Source organism: Hypanus sabinus, chromosome 2, assembly GCF_030144855.1.
Source record: "Hypanus sabinus isolate sHypSab1 chromosome 2, sHypSab1.hap1, whole genome shotgun sequence".
Taxonomy (NCBI): domain Eukaryota; kingdom Metazoa; phylum Chordata; class Chondrichthyes; order Myliobatiformes; family Dasyatidae; genus Hypanus; species Hypanus sabinus.
The window spans coordinates 29,587,526-29,610,188 of NC_082707.1; the positions used below are offsets into that span (position 1 = coordinate 29,587,526).

The 22,663-nt window shown below is 40.0% G+C and overlaps 1 protein-coding gene across 1 annotated transcript in view; it reads right to left on the reverse strand.

The window, feature by feature from the left end:
- Window positions 1–22,663, reverse strand: part of dner (delta/notch-like EGF repeat containing) — a 303,208-nt gene that overhangs the window by 25,843 nt on the left and 254,702 nt on the right. The window contains exons 8-9 of the mRNA XM_059993998.1: window positions 9,465–9,689; window positions 3,029–3,151 (exon numbers count right to left, since the gene is read on the reverse strand). Of these exons, the coding sequence (XP_059849981.1) occupies window positions 3,029–3,151; window positions 9,465–9,689 (348 nt within the window). The remainder of the gene's footprint in view (window positions 1–3,028; window positions 3,152–9,464; window positions 9,690–22,663) is intronic.

A 22,663-nucleotide genomic window follows, 5' to 3' on the forward strand; every position in this document is an offset into this window, starting at 1 on the left:
TCCCTTTCTCCTATGGTTCACTCTTCTCTCCGATCAGATTCCTTCTTCTCCAGCCCTTTACCTTTCCCACCCACCTGGCTTCACCTATCATTTTGTAACTACCCTCCTTCCCCTCCTCCCACCTTTATATTCTGGCATCTTCCACCTTCCTTTCTTCCAGTTTGGAAGAAAGCTCTCAGTCCGAAATGCCGACTGTTTATTCACTTCCACAGATGCAGCCTGACCTACTGAGCTCCCCCAGCATTGTGTGTGTGTGTTGCTTTGGATTTCCAGCATCTGCAAGCTTTCTCATGTTTCTGAGAATAAGTTGGTTTATACACTTCCTCATTTGGTCTAACTCTTTCAGAGATATTTCCTCTGTTCTGTGAATTCCCCACTCCTTTACCCCAACTTTCTCTGCAATGGAAGTTATCTTTTTTCTCTCTCTTTCCCTGTTCTGAAGAAGGTTGTCAACCCTGAAATCGTAATCCTGTTTCTCTACCCACCAGTGCTATCCGGCATTCTGGGTGTCTCCAGAATTTTGCTTTTGCTTCAGATTTCCAGCACCTTCAGGTCCTTTTTAAAATTAGTTTTTATTAACTGTTTCATGCCTGGTACACATTAGCATTTAGCGGATGAAACTTGCTCCACCTCCAGCTTTTTGATTTGAGCTCTCATGAAAGGAATTACCAGAAACTCTGACCCTGATTGGGCTACCTGACAAATCCTGGAGTTGATAGAGACCTAGTTTACTGAGACTGTAGCTAACCTTTAGTGAGTTTTTGCAGATTTACGTCCTATCTCTGATCTAGTAGAATCCATACAGCATTTCTACTCTTATGCATTTCAATGTGTATTTTTAAGTTTTGAAAAATGTCTAAGGCCCAAAAGAAGGAAAATATATGTTCTCAGACAGGGACAAATTATTAGAAGAAACTGGCAGAGATAAGGAAAAGATAAAACATTAGAAAAGTAGGAATTGAGTTTAGATATTCCATTGTGAGAATTCAGGTATCAGTTAAATATGGCATTGTTATATATTTGGATATTTCTCCCTTACAGGTTAGCATGGAGTAAACTATCCTTGGGTCTTGACCAGGAATTTTTTCCTCATTCCTCAGCCTTATTGACAAGGGGTGCCTGTTGGATAGCAGTCACAATAATTCCTAGTTACCATTCCGTGCAATGCTGGTCAAATCTTAATTTTATTTAACTGCTGCCGGGCAGGCAATATGATGCATACAGAAGCAGGTACCTGACAGTGGAATAAATGTCGGTTGTATTTCAGTGACAAAAGGATGAGCCGAAGTTGATCAAAAGCATTATTGTGCATTACTCAGTAGCAGATTGCTCAAGAGTAATCATAATGCGCGATACAATTGCTGATGGCTTCCACCTGATGATTATGGGATAGTAGAGGATAGTGTTGGCTTGGGAAGGTTGCCTGTTGGATGTAGGAAAAGCTGCTGTTGTTGTTGGATGCTGGGAAAGCAGTAGCTAGTTCGGAGGCAGCATTTTAGATTGTCGTAACCTACAGAGCTTGCTTCAGCCAACCCATTACCTGAGAAGGTTATGCTAAGGAAAAGTCTACTAATATAAGAAAAAAATCTTATTACAATGCAATGTTTACCAGAGAAGTATAGAAAAAATGGGCTCCAACTGCAGTTTAACTTCAATTGCTTAACTGAATCTATTTATTGCAGGACCTTTGTGGGGAGCTGCGCCAGGATGTTAGGCAATATTGCTGATTGGATCTCTGGTTTGCACGGAGCCAGCTCACCCCTGCTGAGAACGTACCCTACCGCTGGCTTCAGATAAAAGGGAGATTTGCCAAGATGCAAGCTCTTGAGTGCTCTCATTGTTCCTGTCAAGATAAGATGTAATATGAACTCAGGAATTTTAATCAGATCTGTGTATTGTTTATTTTCCTATTTTGTTTTATTTTTGATTCAGATTGATAACGCTTTTCCAACTTCTTTCTGTTCTCTCCCATTCAGCAAGATAGGGCTTGAGTTAATATAACCTTTCACTTCACTGTGTATGTGTAAACGTGACCTGGAGATTAGCAATTCTTCCTTCAGCTCTCCATCATTCTGGGAAAATCATTGGTCTCTCCATAACAGAAACTGGCCAGAACCATTGCTGTTTAGGGACACACGGGGCAGTCTGCTTCTACTATGCACATCTAATGTAACTTCATAACATCTTTCTAATCAGAAACAGGTTTAATATCTCTGACAGATGTCACGAAATTTGTTGCTTTGCAGCAGCATTGCAGTGCAATACACAAAATATACATATATACACAGTAGATTGCAGTTATTTGGGCCATTGGTTATCTGTCCCAGTTAACTTGTATTTGAATATAATGGATGCAAGCTAATCCCTAATCCTACTCTTTTGTCTTCTTTCCTATTCTACATTTATATTGACACAGGGAAAAACTTGTCAGGTGTCTATAATCATTACAGAGGCACTTTACGCAGAAACAAGTGTATTTTCTGTTCATCTGTTTCTACATAATTCCACATCGTTTTTAATTGCAGATCGGCGAAGGAAGCAGACAAAAAAAAAGGCCCTGGAGAAAGGAGAAAGCCTTCCAACAGAAGCCAGATTTGACTCCAACTGCTATCATGCTCAGCAGTAGTTGCATTTTCCTCAAACTAAATATAAACTACTTGTTTATTTATTTAGAGATCCAGCATGGTAATAGGCCCTTGCAGCCCAACGGGTATATATAATTTGTACAAAAAGGGAGCAAAATTAGTGAGGTAATGTTCATGGGTTGGATCGTTGTCTGCTCAGAAATCTGATGGCGGAGGAGAAGAAGCTGCTCCCTAAACATCTTCAGGCTCCTATACCTCCTCCCTGATAGTAGTAACAAGAGCAACTTCAAATCTATACTGCATTTATGACCCAGGTCAAGAGGTTAATCTGCTGCGAAGTAATACTCCTTCATGAGTTGGAGGTACATTCTTCTGCAGGCGTAAGAGAACATATTCAATGGCTGGTCACACATCCCTTACAGACATAGACTCTCTTGACCTACCTTCATACTCAGCAGGACACAGGCATTCATAACCATTCACCAAATCTCTGCAGGTGCCTGAGTTCTGACAAGGAGCTGAAAGACACTCATTATATTCCTCTTCACAGTACAGACCATGGTAACCTGTGGAGAACAAAGGCTTCATGCTTAAGTTATACCATGAAATGACTGCCCCAAACCACAAGTGAAGGTGAACCTATGGAGAAAGGGACATCATCTCACCCACCATAACAATATATAGATCATTCAGAGATAAGCATCAATAGCTGTGGATGGCAGAAATGCACTATTTAGGGATTTAACAGAGGCTGCTCAAATCAACAGACTGTTTTTAAAACCTCATTGTTCACGGAATCACTTGAAACGGTTACTTTATTATCCGTCTCTAATTGCTCTTGATTTGAGGAAGCAGTTGAGAGTGAACCACATGCTGGTGGGCTTGGAGTTAGATTAAGCAAGGATGGACAACTTCCTTCCCTGAAGGACATTAGTGGATCAGATGGGGTTTTAACAACATATGCTAATTTTATGGTTACTGCTGCAAAAACTAGCTTTTAATTACTTGAATTTAAATTGCTCTGCTATTATAATGAGATTTGAACTCATGGCTTTGGGTGCATGGTTGCTAATCTATTTATTGTACGAAAACAATGGAATATTTTATTCACTAAATTATTTTTGTACAATTGTCCCTGTTGTTACTTGGCTAGCTATTCAACTAGAAAAAGAAAGACAATTTTCTGGCAATAAATGCAACTGTATGTCAAATTGCTAGTAGTAAAGTTTGGTTCCAAAACAATTACTACTGAACCATTAAGCTCTTGACTAAAAGATTCACTTGCCCCATCATTGAGATGTTCCCACAACCAATGATCTCATTTTAAGGACTCTTTATCGTATTATCTCATGCTCTCATTATTTATTGCTATTTATTTATATTTGCACGCACAGTTTTTTTGTCTTCTGAACTCTGATTGACCTTGTTATAGTTACTGTTCCTTAGATTTGCTGAGTATGCCCACAGGAAAATGAATCTCAAGGTTGTAACTGGTGGCATACCTACTTTGATAATAAAACTTACTTAGAACTTTACTCATTTATTTTATATGTAAGTATACAGTCTTGTTGGAGCAGTACTGTATTCTCAGCTTGGAACCTTCTGAGCTCTGGCATTGATTGGAACTTGGAAATTTAACAGATAAAAATAGGAGATGCATGAATGGATCTGCTAATGGGACGAGTTAATGTAAGCTCAGAATTAAAAGCTGCACCATCATCAACACATTAAAATCTAGGTTTTTAGTAATTTAATGCCAGGGCTCAGAACATTCAAAGTTGAGAACGCAGCACAGCTCCAAGAAGCTGAATGTCAGCATACAAAATAAATGACTAAAATTACCACACTACAAACAAGCAAAAATCTGCAGATGCTGGAAATCCAAGCAACACACACAAAACACTGGAGGAACTAGCAGGCCAGGCAGCGTCTACGGAAAAGAGTACAGTCGCTGTTTCGGGTCGAAACACTTTGGGAGGTCTGGAGAAAAAAGGGCTTTGAGGAGTAGATTTAAAAGGTGGGGGAGGGGAGAAAGAAACACTCGATGACAGGTGAAACCTGGAGGGGAAAGGGATGAAGTAAAGAGCTGGGAAGTTGATTGGTGAAAGAGACAGAAAATCATTGGAGAAAGAAAAGATGGTGGGGGGAGCACCAGAAGGAAATAACGTGAGAGAGGGAAAAGGGGATGGAAATGGTGAAGGGCGTTACTGGAAGTTTGAGAAATTGGTGTTCATGCCATTAGGTAGGAGGCTACCTAAACAGAATATAAGGTGTTGTTCTTCCACCTAATTGTGACCTCATTACACACCAGTAAGTTGACAGTATATTTGCTCATAATAGTTTGATTTATTGCCAGAAAAACTTATTTTGTCTACTACTGTGATCATTGGTTGCCATCATCTAATTTTATGAAAGTTACGATATAAAAGCTATTGGAAATACAACAAAAAAGTACAAAGTTCAGCTCTGCATGTCACCACAGCTTGGTCAATAGATGGCAGTATTAAGTCACAATATGATTACACAATGGGGAAGGAGGTGTACATATTGTCACAACCATATGTGTTAAAGTCACGGTGTCGTAGGTCTGCACATCAAACTCCTGAAATTTGGCTCCACTATGATCAAAAAGACTGAATTTCAGGTGGGGAGTTTAATAAACATACACAGTCATATTTGCGTTTCCTCCACGTGACCATGGGTAAAGCCAAATCTAAGAATATCAGAAAAAGTCTACAGAAACCAGAGAAGGTGGAATTTCAGATAATAGGTTCCTTAGTTGAAAAGATGATTCTTTTTGCGGAGCGGTGCACTATATAAATTACTCAAAAACAAAACAGCGCAACAAATGCTCACAAAATATATCTATGATAACCTTTGCCATGATTTACTTATGCTGCATTTGTAATTACAACTAATTTCCTATTTCTCCTTTCCTAACTGTATCATTAGTTAACAATTAATGGTATGAATAAATGAATTGTATGGCATTCTGAGATAATGGTTCTGCCAAAATAATGAGCAGCAGAATGTCATATGAACATGTCAAGCATCTGTTTGTTAATATTGTCTCCTGTTCCAATATTCATTAATGAACAGTATAATAATGTTGCCTCTGCTTATATTAGCATTCTGTACATCAAAGTTAGGTTATAGTTGGGTTCTGGGTTGGTACCTGAATGATTGACATAATATGCAGGCTTCAGAAATAGATTGATAGCTAAGGGAGCAAAGAATTCCAGGGAAACTGTTGGAGATTGGAATTTTCTGAATTGAACATGCAGGGAATTAGTTTAATGAGCCAAATAGGTTTTTTCCCTGCAAATATCATGATTCATTAAAAAAATAATTTTCTATGCAACACGAAGAATGGACATTTTTTATATTCTCAATTTCTTCATGCACAATTTTTACTTTGTGCTCTGGGTTAATTATTCTCTTCACTCTGTTCCTACTCCAACACTTCAGTAAGGAGCTGGCCACAAGGACGGACTGGGTGTTTCTTTCATTCTCACATCAGTAACTGGAGATATAGAACACACATGTATAAAGTAACGAACCTCGCTACGCTGCTTGGACATTGAATGGCTTCACTGTCAGGCCAGACATGGCATGAGTTAGCACTTGAGACTCAATAAGGACAATTTTGACCAGGCCTTAGCTCTAACATGGACATTGAGTTAATACTGATATGAACAAAATATTGGGGCAGGTGCCAAGTGTGGGAAATTCATTCACACTGATTTTATATTATTGCACAAAGCCAAAACCAAAGAGCAAGGATCACTGGATCACCTTTATTCTCCATATATATTTACACGCATTAGGAATTTGCAGTCGTGTGTTGGCACAACAATATTCTACAGTTATAAAGAATAAGAAATTGTATAATAATATAGTGGGAGATTAACATATCGATATGGAATAAAATGTGCATAAATAATGTCTGTACTTACAATATAAACAGCGTTATGAAAAGTGTTGGTGCAGTGACTGAGGTAATAGATAGGAGGGGAGAATAGTCGATCAGATTAGCTGCCTGGGGGAAGAATCTTTTAAGATGGTGTGAAATTTTTGTTCTAATAACTCTATAGTGCTTTCCAGAAAGGAGCTTCTGGAAAAGATAGTTTTGCTGGATGGGTCGTGCCCAAATGACTCCCAATCAGAGATCATAAATTCAGAATCAGAATCATTATCACTGTCTTATATTGCTGTTTTGTGGCAGCAGTACAGTGCAGAGAGACAAAAATATTACAACCTACAAGATAAATAAATAGTGGAAAAAGGAGTAGTGGATTAGTGTTCATGGGTTGTTCGGAAATCTGACTGCGGAGGGAGGCTAATATAACTTGGTGCTAAATTAGGGTTGCGCTGCCTTACTGAGACAATATGTAGACTACTGTATCTAGTCACTGAGCTGCTCAAATAGATCACAGCCTTGTACCTTACTTAGGATTGCTAATGACTGGTTTTGCCATGGGACTGACAAGCTAAAGTTAACTTTTTCAATTACTGCTCCGTGAATGCGATTAAAATTCAACTGTTTCACCTAATAGCGACAGTCTTATTTAGATTAGTGTCCCAGTTCTAGATTCATGACCTGTTTCAGTCAGAATTTTTGTTCAAGGTAAAATCCATGGTGAAGTGTTTTCTACAACCAGTCCAACACCTTGGCATGTTACCTGGTCTACTAGGCAGATTGTTAGCCTGTTATTGGGCACAGGACCAGCTTTGCTCAGTGGCTGCTTGTTACAGACATATGTAACAATATGGATTTGCATTGGGCAAGCATAGGAGGTTAAATGCCTAAAATTATTGGGATGAAGGAGAAAAATTGTTGTCATTTGTAAAAGGGTCAAACCCTGTGGCAGATGTGATTGGAGCAGGGATTAAGGGCACAAAAAGTCAATCAGTTGAGTACAAACCGGCCCAGTGTAGGCTTCTTGCAGTTACAACAAAATGGACCACTATGTGCCCAGGTTCTACCTGTCGCCCTGGCTACAAAGGATGGGTCTGGCCCCCTTACCGCACAACACCCCTGTCAGCTGGTTGTTGCCGCCATACCTGTCCTTCGTAGAGAAGGCAGTGGTCAGCACGTAAGGTCCTGCAGGCACTGCAGGAGAAGGGCGTGATGGACACAGTGGGGTGGTTCTCTGAGCAGACTGTCCAGTTCATCTGGCAAAATGCCTCATTGCCAGACCTCACCAACAGGCACCAAGACCTCGCCTGGCTGGTGGTGAGAGGGGCCCTCCCAGTCCGATCCCTCCTGTATGCCTGGAACATTGTCTCCACACCCCTCTGCCCATGGAAGGACTGCAGTGAGGAGGAGTTGGTAACCCACCTCTTTGCACACCGTCGGTTTGCGGAGAAGGTGTGGAGGAGGATGGAAGGGACAGTGTCGAGGTTCATCCCCAGCAGCTGCATAACAGAGGACTCTCTGATCTACGGGCTGTTCCCGGGAACTCACACCGAGACCAACATCCGGTGCGGCTGGCAGATCATCAACCCGGTGAAAGATGCTCTTTGATCGGCCCGAAACTTGATGGTCTACCAGCACACAGAGATGTCCGTGGGGGAATGCTGCCGACTGGCACATTCTCAGCTGCAGGAGTACGTGCAGAGGGACGCACTCAAACTCGGTGCAGCCACCGCAAGGGCCCGGTGGGGAAGGACCACAGTCTAGGGCTCTTCCTCTGTGGGAGTTGAGGGGTAGGGGAGCGGGGTGTATACCCCTGAACATGGAAATGTAAATATGGAATAACAGAGTGCCACTTGGATGGCAAAAGTGTGGGAATGTAAAGACTGTAATGGAAACATTTGTAAAGGACTGAGAGTCGTGGAATGGTTTATTGTACATAATTTTATTTTTGAATAAAGTATATTTTGATTAAAAAAAACACAATGATATGCCATCTGCAAAGTAGGGCTTGCTGTTCTGGCAAGGTGATGAGGCACAAGGGTCAATCTTCTGATCACATGTGGGGCCTGTAAAACCTGCAGTTGTACATTCCAATAACGATCGAAGAACAATGTAAAACCTATTTTTAAAAATGATTCATGAGCGTAGGCATGAGCTAGATAATATTTATTTAGCGATACAGTGCAGAGTAGGCCTTTCCAGCCCTTTGATTCATGCTGCCCCAGCAACTACCGACAACCCCGATTTAACCCTAACCTAATCACGGGACAACTTGCAATGGCTAATTAACCTACCCAGTCTTTGGATTGTGGGAGGAAACTGGAGAGCCCTAGGAAAACGTTTGTATTCCACAGAGGCTCCTTACAGAGGACACCAGAAATGAACTTTGAGTTCTGATGCCCGAACTGTAATCAATGCACTAACTGTTACACTATCGTGGTACCCAATATCACACATAGATTTAGGGTGGTGGGGGAAATATACCTTTCACTCCCTTTCATCCCCAGCATTCACTTCATTATTTATCAGGTTGGGGAAGAATTTCTCAAGAACATTTTCCTACAAATGGGTTGACCTTGGGAAAAACATCTCTAAGGTTTTTCAAATGAAGCTTGTACTTTGACCTAATGCTTGGGTGTTGAGCTGGCTTTATAATACATACTTCTTGCATGACTGAAGGACTAAATTATCTACTTTTTAACAGCCATCTCTATAGCATGGGTTAAATTATACCTGTATGTTGGTTGCTATGTTATATTTATATACTGTACATATTACATTTTATTACACTGACAGAGCCACAGTGTGACCATGTCTGCTGCCTTTAACTCAATCCTCTGTGCCTACCCTCCAAACAGGAGACCAGTTCTATCCTGGGACAGAAGTATTCACTGTGCTAGTGTGACATCCTTACTAAATAGAAGGCAAAGCCAAAGATGGTTGAGGAGCATGTACCATACCTGGGTCACAGAGACATTTGTAACTTGTCCCAAAGCTGTGGCAAGTGCCTTGGGAGCAGGGATTAAGGGCACAGAAGTCGATCAGCTGAGAACAAACTGGTCCAGTGTAGGCCGGGCTGCAGTTACAACTATATGATGTGCCATCTGCAAAGCACGTCCCATTGTTTTGGCAAGGTGATGAGGCACAAGGGTCAATCTTCTGATCACATGTGGGGCCAGTAAAACCTGCAGTGTAAATCAAAGGTAAACATGTCAGTGACTCACAGTGTGTGTTCAGTGAATTTCCTTACAGTTTCTCCCTTTACAATTAACTTCACTAGGGATTCCATATATCTGAATAAATGGATGTTGCTGCACTTACTCCAAAGATATGCTTTAAGACACAAAGTAATAGACAAAGAAATTTTAGCCTGCAGGAAAACCCTGAAGACCCCATTGTCTGAATTCATTGCACAAGAAAAGCAAAAAGCTAAGTTTTTCAGGATATCAGCGGGTGTAGTCTATTGAAATGCAACCACAAAGAATTAAACAACTTGATTTAGTTAGCAAATAAATCCTGTTCACTGAAACTTTTGTGGTTTAAATGGTATATTGGTGCAGTAAATCCAAATACAATCCTATTTTTCACATTAGCTGGAAATGGGACCTCCATCACAAGTTTAAATGTTCAGATGTAATTCACTGTGGGTGGAGTGTGAGCCATCTGTAAATTGCAAAGCAGTACATACTGTCAGGTTTAATATGATACTGCGGGGAGAAATTACACCTTGTTTGCTGGAACTAAACTTACGCGGGTTTCAGCTGTCAGTCGTACAAAACATCTCACATTTGGTTGATTGAGCCACTCCCAGAAACTACAGAATATGGCCATGCTCTGTCTCCAACCTATCAGTCAATTAATAACCATCCTCAGAAGAACACTTCTCATTAATGTTGTTTCAGAGAATTATTTCAGGAAATCTCACATACTTTAACTGAGGAATAAGAAGGTATGACCACATTAATGGGATTATATTATAGACCACCCAACAGCTCGCATGATTTAGAGGAGCAAATCCGTATGTGGTTGCAGACTGTTGCAAGAAACACAAGCTTGCTATAGTAGGTGATTTCAACTTTCCACATATTAACTGGAACTTCCATACTGTAAGAGGGCTGGATGGGAAAGAGCTGGTTAGATGTGTTCAAGAAAGTTTTCTTAATCAGTACATAAAAGTTCCAATGAGAGAGAGAGTGATATTAGATCTCCTATTAGGGAATGAGACAGGGCAGGTGACAGAAGTTTATACAGGGGAACACTTTTCATCTAGTGATCATGGTAATTATGGAAAAGGATAGGTCTGGTCCAGTCTAAATTGTACAAAGACTAATCATATCAGAATAGTATTTGATAGTATCAGAAAGGATCTGGCAAGTGTGGATTGGGACAGGTTGTTTTCTGGCAAAGGTGTACTTGGTAAGTGAGAGGCTTTCAGAAGTGAAATTTTGAGAGTACAAATCTTATACATGCCTGTCAAAACAAAAGATAAAGATAACAGGTTTAGGGAACGTTGGTTTTCAAGAGATACTGAGGCCTTGGTTATGGAAAAGAAGGACGTACTTAGCAGGCATAGGCAGGTAGGAACAATTGAGGTACTTCAGGAGTGTAAGAAATGTAAGAGAACACTTACGAGGGATGATTGATAAGTTTGTGGCCTAGGGTAGAAGTCAATTTTAGAAAATCTAGCATATTTATTTTTCAACATAGTCCCCTCCTACATGTACACACTTAGTCCAGCGGTCATGGAGCGTACGGATTTTGGACCTCCAGAAAGTGTCCACAGATAGGTGATTGATATAGGTGATTGAAAATAAATAGATTAAATTCAAATTTATCTGACCAATGTTTTCGATGTAATCAAGAAATTGGTACCTTTTTACATTCTACTTGGTCTTGTTTTAAAATTCAACCATTTTGGATAAATTTAAGACTTTTACTGGAACAAATTATTGGAATACAACTCCCACATAGCCCAATATTATTTTTATTAGGTGATATTGAAGGGATAATACCGAAACCTAAATTGAATAAATATCAGAAAAAAATTATAAAAATTGCATTGGCAGTAGCCAAAAAAGCTATTGCAGTTACTTGGAAATCAGATTCATATTTAACTATGGACAGTTGGAATAATGAAATATATAGCTGCATTCCACTTGAAAAAATTACTTATAATTTAAGAAATAAATATGATATATTTTGGAAAATTTGGCACCCCTATCTACAAAAGATAGGATTAAGTATATAGGTCCTTTGAAGATAAAACTATAAGTTATTTGGGGAAAATAAAAACTAAAGTTATTTTGAACTCCATGGAGCATGTGGGGATCCTCCGATATCCAGGCAATCTTTCTTTCTTTTTTCTTTTTTTCTCTTTTCTTTTTTTTTCAGATAGCGATCTAAGGGGGGAAGGGTTAAGGGGAGGGGGGGAGGGTTAATATTAATTTTTCACTATTCTAATATTCTATTCATTTTATGTAATTCTCTTAAAAACTTAATAAATAAATAAAAATAAAAAAATAGGTGATCGATAAGTTCATGGCCTAAGGTAGAAGGAGATGAGTTATACAGCTCTTGTTACATGCACATGCAGTTCAACTCTGAGTGATTATGCGGAAAGTTTGAAATTAATAACTCATCTCCTACATTAGGCCACAAACTTATCAATCACCCCGATGCGTTATTAATTTCAAACTAGAAATAAAGCAGGAAATTACAGGCCGGTGAACCTGACCTCAATTGTGGAAAAGTTATTGGAAGGTATCCAGGGGACTGGATATATAAGTATTTGGATGGACATGGTCTGATTAAGGATAGTCAGCAGGACTTTTTGTGTGGTAGGTCATGTCTAACCAATCTTACAGAGTTTTTCGAGGACAGTTGATGGAAGCAAGGCAGTAGATGTTGTCGACATGGACTTTAACATGGCATTTGACAACGTCCCACATAGGAGGTTGGTCAAGAAGGTCCAGTCACACAGCATTCAAGATGAAGTAGTAAATTGGATTAGACATTGGCTTTGTGGGAGAAGCCAGAGAGTGGAAGTAGACACCTTGCCTCTGACTGAAGGTCTGTGACTAGTGGTGTGCCACAGGGATCGGTGCTGGGTCCGTTGTTGTTTATCATCTATATCAATGATCTGGATGATGATGTAGTTAATTGGACCAGCAAATCAGTGAATGATTGGGGGGTGTAGTGGACAGTGAGGAAGTCTGTCAGGCGGGGGGGGGGGTTCTGGACCAGTTGGAGAAAAGGACTGAAAAATGGCAGATGGGAATTTAATGTAGAGAAGTGCAAGATTTTCCACTTCAGTAGGATCAACCGGGATAGGTCATACACAGTGACCAGTAGGGCACAGAGGAGTGTGGTAGAACAAATGGATCTGGGATTTCAGGTAGATAATTCATTGAAAGTGGCATTACAGGTAGATAGGGTCATAAAGAAAGTTTTTTGTACTTTGGCCTTCATTAATAAAAGTATTGAGTTCAGGAGATGGGATGTTATATTGAAGTTTTATTAGACTTTGGTGAGCCCTAATTTGGAGTCTTGTGTGCAGTTTGGTCATCTACCTACAAGAAAAATGTAAATAAGTTTGAAGGAGTACAGAGAAAATTTACAAGACTGTTGCCACATCTGAAGGACCTGACTTATAAGGAAAGATTGAATAGGTTAGGACTTTACTCCTTGGAATGTAGAACTTTAAGAGAAAATTTGATAGAAGTACGCAAAATTATAATGGTTATAGACGGTAAATGCAAGCAGTCTTTTTTCACTAAGATTGGGAGAATGGGAGGGATTATAACTAGTAGTCATGGTTTAAGGGTGAGAGGTGAGAAGTTTAAGAGAAACATGAGGGGAAACTTCTTCATTCAGAGGGTGGTGAGTGTGTGAAATGAGCTGCCAGCTCAATATGGTGCATGTAAGCTCGATTTCAACATTTAAGAGAAGTTTGGATAGGTACATGGATGGTAGGGGTATGGGGAACTATGGTCCTGTTGCTGGTCGATGGGAAAAGGCAATTTAAATAGCTTGGTATGGACTAGATGGGCAAAAGGGCCTGTTTCTGTGCTGTATTTTTCAATGAATCTATAACTCTAATGTCTGTGTTATCTTCAAAATTAATAACCCACACACCCATATTTCAGCCAAGTCATTTACACTGTATATATCATATACAGCAGGGGTCTCAGTATGGATCCACACAGAACACCTCTAGTCTTAGACCTCCAGCAAGAATAAGTGCTATCAGCCAATACCCCTCTGTCTTCTATACAAACCAATTCTGAATCTACATGGTTAATACACTGCATATCCCATGCATCTTAATCTCTGGATAAGTCTTCCATGAGGGACCTTGGCAAACACCTTACTAAAATCCATGCAGACAACATCTACAGCTCTATCTTTATTAATCACCTTCATCACTTCCCCGAAAAACTCAAACACATTATTAAGACATGACTTGCCCCAGACAAAGCCATGCTGTTCCCATTGCTCATAAATCCTGTCTCTAAGAATGCCCCCCTCCCCACCAATAACTTCACTACTACTGACAAGAGACTCACTATAATTTCCAGGATTGTCTCCATTTCCTTTCTTGAATAATTAGCTACTTGCTGGTTCTCCAGGATATTGGTCAAATATACTGTTGAAGGTCCCAGCATTCTCGCGTCTTGCCTCTCTCAATAACCTGGAGTAAATCCCATTAGGTCATTTTGACTAATCCACCTTAATATTCTTTTAGCAACCCAATACTACCCCCTTCTTTATCTTAAAATACCTAGCAAATTAGTAGGCTCCTCACTGATCTCCCTAACCTCCATGCCCTTCTCTTTGTAATACTGATGCAGGAGGAAGATCACCCACATCCTCTGCCTCCAAGCACACGTTCCCTCCTTTATTCTTGACTGGTCCTACCCACTGACCTTGTATTTAAATACAAGATGCACTCATATTTAAATCGCACCTTTTACATCCTTTCAAAACATCCCACATTTCCTCACAGCCAATCAAGCTTAATGGAGATAATGCAATTCCAGCCATGTGGCACTGACACTGTTATACCATTGGCATCAATACTTGGCTTCAAATGTCCAGGCACCTACTGAATAAACTGTAGATTTTATCAAAGGTTACTATACATGAATGGTTAGAACATAGAACAGTACCACACAGGAACAAGCCCTTTGGCCCACAGTATTGTATTAAACTAATTAAGATAATGATGTCTAATACCTTCTGATCACACACTGTTCATATCCCTCCATTCTCTGCATCTTCATGTGCTCAACCTGGAGCCTCCTCCACATTCCACACTTGCCAGCACAATGCAGGCACCCAAAACTCTCTGTGTAAGAAACTTGTCCCACACATTTCACTTAAACTCTCTCCCTCTCACCTGAAATATATGCCTTCCTGTTCTTAGGTATTAGACATTGTGACCATGGGAGATAACCGGCTGTCCACTCTATCTACTTATGTCGTTCGGTCCATTAACTTTGCAGCAGTTGTTTCATTTCTGGTCAATTTTCACTCTCTCTTCTTGAAGAAATTGTTTCATCACAGAGATATGGGAATACTTAGTGGAATTTAAACATAATTCATGAATTCCCCCTTCTACCTATCTCGAGAAAGTTTAACCCTTTTACAGAGTGGTTAGCAAACAAACATCTGAGAACACAGAGACAATAAAGGGGTCGAGTAAGGTGGTGAAGAATCAGAACACAATAGTTATAAAAGAAATATGAACACTGACCCAAATATTGAAGATTATTTCAGTAGAGGACAGTACATAGATAAATTTGATACCGAAAATGAACTCCCAACAATTTGCATACCTCATTTCAATAGTATTTCTAACTTAAGTGCTCTAACTTGTTCACAAAACCCTTATATGCGTGTAAATTTTTGCCTTTTTATTTAAATTGTATTTATGGAATTAGAATAAATTTAAACTACAACATAATTTTGTTTTTTCTTAATTATTGTTTGTTTTTAATTTGACTGCTGTATGAATAGCTAAATAGGCTATAAAAATCAAATTAGATAACTGTCGTGTTATAGCACCGTAGAATTATGAATTACTTTATAATATTTATTCAATAATTCAAATCAAATCAGCACTTATAGTGAACACAAAGTACACCGCAGATGCTGTGGTCAAAGCAACATGTGAAACAAGCTGGAGGAAACCAGCAGGTCGGGCAGCATCCGTTGAAACGAGCAGTCAACGTTTTGGGCCGAGACCCTTCGTCAGGACTGAAGAAGGAGGGGGCAGGGGCCCTATAAAGAAGGTGGGGGGAGAGTGGGAAGGAGAAGGCTGGTAGGTGCCAGGTGAAAAACCAATCAGAGGAAAGACCAAGGGGTGGTTCTCCAACTTCCGGTAATTCCCTCCCTCTCTCTTCCCCCATCCCAGTTTCACTCTGCCTCCTCTGCCAGCTGCCTATCACCTCTCTCATGATTCTGCCTTCTTCTGCTACACAGTGCTTTCCCCATACATTCCTTCTTCACCTTTTCTGCCTATCCCCTCCCTGCTTCCCCTCCCCCACCCCTTGGTCTTTCCTCTGATTGGTTTTTCACCTGGCACCTACCAGCCTTCTCCTTCCCACTCTCCCCCCCACCTTCTTTATAGGGCCCCCTGCCCCCTCCCTCTTTAGTCCTGACGAAGGGTCTCGGCCCAAAACGTTGATTGCTCGTTTCCACGGATGCTGCCCGACCTGCTGAGTTCCTCCAGCTTGTTGTACATGTTGCCTAAATCAGCACTTATTCCAGATCTTTTTTCATTCCATTGTCCATTTCTCCATTGGGGGTTAACTATACATTCACCTGCAAGGGGCTCACTGTCTGGAATATCTTCCCTCTTCTCCTTTAAGATAATCTTCTTTGATTAGCTTTTTGGCTGTTTCCCCTTGCATCCCCATGATTTACAGTAGTGCCCAATGTTTTCTTTCTATGTAAAGTGCTATGGAATCAATTTCAAAATTAAGGCTGCAGCATAAATACAAATTCTTACTGTTGCGTTTAATCTCTCACATTTCTTTGTGTCTATGTCTAGATAATCCATAATTCAGTTTCTGCAGTTCTGCAACTTATAAAGAATCCAATTACCAAGCCATCTTGATAACTGAAACAAATTTGTTAAATGAAAAAAAAGACTTAATCTGCTTGAATGCTGCACAATCCTATTAAAGGACTGGTGAAACAGCGACTGAAACATTACGTTATCAGACAGAAACACACATCCAGGTCCCAATTTCAAAATGGGTTTTCTTCATCGTGATTACAGAATTATTTGACCACTTTTTGGTACCTGCATTCCTAAATTGCTGTAGCTGTATCTTAGTGAAGTGTGAAATAATGAGATGAACAGATGTTTTGTGTACAATTAATGGCTGCTCAGTTAGACAAGGACTTTTTTTCAGACTCATTACTTGACATCTCTGAAAGTGAGTTTGTGCCACTACATTTGCAAAACCACTTCAAAAATGTAACATTACATCTCCCATACTTCCCCAAACTTTGTTAGCTCAATTCAAGTTAACACATCTTCCACTTACTGTTTTCACACTTCCCCTTTTCCTGAATAGATTTTTCAGCTAGCCAGCTTCAGAGTGCTGCCTTAATGGAGCAGAATTCACTAATTGACCATAAGTCACAGGGACAGAATTGGCCATTCAGCGCACTGATCAGCTCCGCCATTCAATCATGGCTGATTAATTTTCCCTCTCAACCCTATTCTGATTTCTCCCTGTAACATTCGATACCCTTGCAAATCAAGAATCTATCAAAGTGCACTTTTAATGACTTGCCCTCCTCAGCAGCCTGTGGCACAGCAATCCACAGATTCCCCAGCCTCTGGCTCAAGAAATTCCTACTCATCGCTGATGTAGATGAACATCTCTCTATTCTGTGAGCTGTGCCTTCTAGTCTTGGACTCACACGATTGGAAACATCCTCTCCATGCCCTCCCTATCAGGACCTTTCAATATTTGATAAATTTCAATGAGATCTCCCTCATTTTTCCTAAAACTCAGAGAGTACAGGCCCAGATTCATTAAACTCTCCTCATACATTAACCCTTCCATTGTCAGTAACAAAGTTCAAATAAATTTAATATCAAAGTACATACATGTTACCATATACAACTCTGAGATTCATTTTCCTGCAGGCATTCACAGCAATACAGTAAAACACAATAGAATCAGTGAAAACCTGCACCCAGCTGGATGGGAAAATAACCAGTTTGCAAAAGACAGCAAGCTGTGCAAATACAAAATGAAAAGATAATAATTATAAATTACTTCCTTACTGCCAACTCAATCTACAAGTTAATCCTTAGGGAATCCTGCACAAGGACTCCCAAGACCTTTTGCATCTCTGACTTTTGAATTTTCTGCCTGTTTAGAAAATAGTTTATACCTTTATGCCAAAGTGCATGTCCATACACTTACCTACACTGTATTCCACTTGCCACTTCTTCACCCATTTTCCTAATCTGCCCAAATCTCCCTGCAGATTCTCTGCTTCCTCAACACTACCTGCCACTCCTCATAATTTTATATCATTGGCAAATTTGGCAGCAAAGTCAACAATTCTGTCATCCATATCATTGATATATTGTGAAAAGAAGGGGTCCCAACATGAACCCCTGTGGAATACCACTAGTCACTAGCAACCAACCAGAAAAGGCCTCCTTTACTCCCATTTTTTGCTTTATGCCAGTCAGTCAACCTTCTATCCACCCCAATATCTTCCCTGTAATACTACGGGCTCTTAACTTATTTAGCAGCCTCATCTGTGGCATCTTGTCAAAGGCCTTCTGAAAATCCAAGTTAACAACATCCACTGCCTCACCTATGTTTGTCCTACCTGCTATTTCCTCAAAGATTTCCAACAGATTTTTTCAGGAAAGAATTCCCCTTAAGGAAACCATGTTGACTTTGGCCTACTTTATCATGTTTCTCCAAGTACCATAAAACCTTATTCTTTCTGGCTACCTTGTAATGCTCTAGAGCCTGGTCTAATCCTTGCTTCCTAAACCTTAAATTCGCTTCTTTCTTCCTCTTGCTAGATATTCCATATCTCTTGTCAGCAATGCTTCCTTCACCCTGCTGTCCTTTCTTTGCCTCAATTGGACAAACCTATCTAGAACCCCATACAAGTGCTCACTTCACACCCTCCACACTTCTGTTCACTCATGCCTCTATAATCTCTTCAGCTACCTCTTTCAGAACCATGGGGGGGGGGGGTCCATCTGCTCCAGATGACTTACTTTCAGATCTTTCAGTTTCCCAAGCACTTTTTTAGTAATAGCTCACTTCTGCCCCCTGATGCTCTCCAATTTCTGGAACCTGCTGGAATCTTCCATAGTGAAGACTGACCTAGTAACCAAAGCTAATATGGTTTAATAAAATAGGGCTATCCATGTTCAAGAGACTGGTGAAGTTGCATTTGGAATATTTTATTTGGTTTTGGTCACCTGCTGTAGGAGATGCTATTAAGCTGGAAAGATTGCACAAGAGATTGCCAGGACTCAGGAGACTGAGAATGAGAGGTTGAGCAGGTTAGAATGGTTGGAGAGTGAAGCAAGCATGAGAATACTTCTTGTAGAGAGATGTATCAAATTATGGGTGGCTTCAGTAGGATAATAGACCATTGTCTTCTTTTTAGGGTTGGGGAATGAAGAAGTAGAGGGCATAGGTTTAAGCTGAGGGGGAGAAACAGTAGAAATGTGAGGGGCAACTTCTTCATCCAGATTAGTCTGTATACGGTATGGAATGAGCTGCCCTTAGAAGTGGTTGAGGCAGGTACACTAATAACTTTAAAGCTCATTTTGTTCAGGGGTGTGGATAGGAAAGGTAACGAGAGATATGAGCTGAATGCAGGCAAGTGGGACTAACTTAGATAGGTGTCTTGGTCGATTTGGACCAGACAAGCTGAGGGGCTTATTTCCATGCTCTATGACTCTATGTTCTGAAGACACTGGCCAAATTAGTTATGATTTTGGATTTCAATTGCACACTGAAAGAATTACTTCAAAAGCATTTAAAAAAAAACAAACAACTGAAATTGCCCATTGCTTCAAAAGTGCACTGTCAGACATGCACAAAATGCCCAGTGCTTTACTCTCAGAGAATTTTTTATCACTCTGCTAATATCAGATTCAAAAATTGTTCTGGCTCTTCTGTTCTATGCTATTTGAGAGGGCTTACTCTTCACTGCTTCTTTATATACTCATGAAGTCAAAATTTCAGAAGTAACCTGTAGATTTTGGTTGCTGCAAGAGGACACAGGTTTAAAGTGCTGGGGATTAAGTGTAGAGGTGAAGTCAGGGGTAAGTTTTTTACTCAGGGAGTGGGAGTGCGTGGAATGGGCTGCCAGCAAAGGTGGTGGAGGCGGATACAATAGGGTCTTCTAAGAGACTTCTAGATAAGTACGTGGAGCTTGGAAAAATAGAGGGCTATGGGTAAGCCTAGTAATTTCTAAGGAAGGGAAATGTTCGGCACAACTTTGTGGGCCGAAGGGCCTGGATTATGCTGTAGGTTTTCTATGTTTCTAAAGTTATTGGGATGGGCATGCCCTCACAGAGGGCCTTATGTAAATACAAGCTCTTATTCTGAGTGCAATTCAAAATTGGAATTTAGTTGCAATTTGCAAATTGCTTAAATTTTGCTCCCTTCAATCATTAAAGTGACAAGAAGCGGGATTACTTACTGCTTCTTATTTCATTATTCTTCATATCACATACTTTCAGGTTCTAATATTGAATGAATAGCCCTTCTGTGGATCGTGAGTTAGAAATGGATTTTATATAAATTATTAAAAATTGGGCCCAGATGTTATAAAGTCCAGGGGGATCCATTATAAACATTGCAAGTATCTGTCCTTACTGATGCATGAAATTTATTTGGATGATCTAGCAAACATTTGTGTCAGATGCAGCTATTAGACTTCAGGCTTGCAAGGACTGATTTGTAGTGGAAAATGTAAGTTAACTCAACCAGTATTTATAGTAAGTATTTTATAATTTTGACTTAGAGAATACAATTTAAACATAGTAAATAAATAATAAAATACCTTTCCCAACCAAATATGAAATTACACTACTCTTCTTACATCTAACAACATTGCACAAAGGCCAGAGAGTAGATAAGGGACTCAAGGAGCAGTGATGGACACAAAGTGTTTGGCCATGATACTTCAAGAATAGCTTTCTATTTTTCAGATAAAGTCAGGAGTCAGTTCTGGCTGGGTGGCACAGTAGCACAGCAGTTGGCACAACACTTTATAGTGCCAGCAATCATCGATAGGGGTTTGACTCCTGCTGCTGTCTGTAACGAGTTTGTATGTTCTCTTCATGACCAAGTGGGTTTCCTCCAGGTGCTCTGGTTTCCTTCCACATTCCAAGAATGTTCAGGTTGGGGTCGAAGGAACTCAGCATGTCAGCAGCATCCCTGGAGGGAAATTAGCAGTCGACATTTCAAACCGAGAACTTTCATCAGGAATGCTGCCTGACCTGCCGAGTCCCTCCAATGTTTTGTGTGTGTTAACCAAGATTTCCAGCATCTGCAGGATCTCAAGTGTCCAGAACAGGTGATAGTTCCCTTATACGTAACCAGGCTTCTGGTAAGTTAGTGGCACATTTGGTTGAAGTGGTCTCTGCGTGTCCAACAAATGGTGCAAATGCGAGATCTTCATCTACGGTTGACCCAACAGAACTGCTCCATGCTTTACATCCCATGCACCATCAATCTTCAGCCCATATCACTCAGGGATCTGTGGCAATATTGTTTTTGTGACTATACGTGCTGTTGTAACTATATGTGTTGAGTGTTGTGAGTGCCTGTATGTATCTTGGTCCTGGAGGAATGCTGTTTTGTTTAGCTGTATATATTTATATGGTTGAATGACAACTAAACTCGAAGTTGAACTTGATATATAGGGCAGAATATTTGATTCAAAATCTATAGGATCTGTGATGAGCTGCCCACTAAAATAACATTAATGAAAACCAAGGCTTAGTCATAGGCTGGCCTTGAGCCTCCTGAAGATAATGATCTGTACATACAGAACCTCTGAGATCAGGAACTTAGTGTCTAAAGAGGTAGCAGGGAATAAATGAATTCAGACGTTGAAGAATAATGCAGCTTCACCGTTTTAACATACTCAGGACATATGTTATTTTAATCAATTGTCTTTCAGGATTTGTGTATTTGTTTGCTTGCTTTCTGATTTGGTGTGATGTGTACTTCTTTTGAAAGGAGATGTTGCTTTTCCCAATCTTACATCAATCAAATGCAAGTAATTACCATCGATTTACAATTACTGGGTAACAATTACAGACTGACGTTGCTCAGCTGGTGCTGGTCAATGGGGCCAGATGTTGCCTTGTTGCAAATTAAAGCCTAAAAATTATAGCTCCATACTAGATGTATAAGGTCAAGAAACAGATTTGAAACATCTGTCTGATTATAGATTAAAATGTTTAGATTTCCTCAAGCAACACACAGAAAATACTGGAGGAACTCAGAAAGCCAGGCAGCATTTATGGAGGGGAATAAACAGTTGACGTTATGGGCTGAGACCATTCACTGGGACTGAATTAGGATTCATTAAGGTCTCTGGCCGTAATCTCTACTGTTTATTCACCTCCATAGATGCAGCATGGCTTGCTGAGTTCCTCCCGCATTATGTGTGTGTGTGTTGCTTAAGATTTCCAGCATCTGCAGAATCTCTTATGCTTAGATTTCCTCAAAGATTCTTTTCAGGAATCCAAAAGTCAATCAAAATAAGTAACAGTTTTTGGTTTGACTGTGGATTTCTAAAGAAAAACGATGAAATTAAGGGCTAGATTGATAGATAGACAAGGCAGGTGGGAAATGTAGTATTTTGTTGCACTCTCAGTAAATGTGTTAAATAAATCTATAGAAAGTTAGTTTAGTCAAGAGTGCAAAGATAGTAATTATGTATTTTAATATCCTACACCATTGTGCATGATATATAACCTCTCTTGTTTCTTTCCAATTTGTTTCTAAGGTTATCTCCATCTCTTTACCATTTGATGCAAGTCATCAAACTGTATTAGATACGGGAGTATGAGAGAAAATGTATCTCAAGCACATCTGTAGTTCAGATTTTGTTTTTGTGTTCCTTTCTGTGC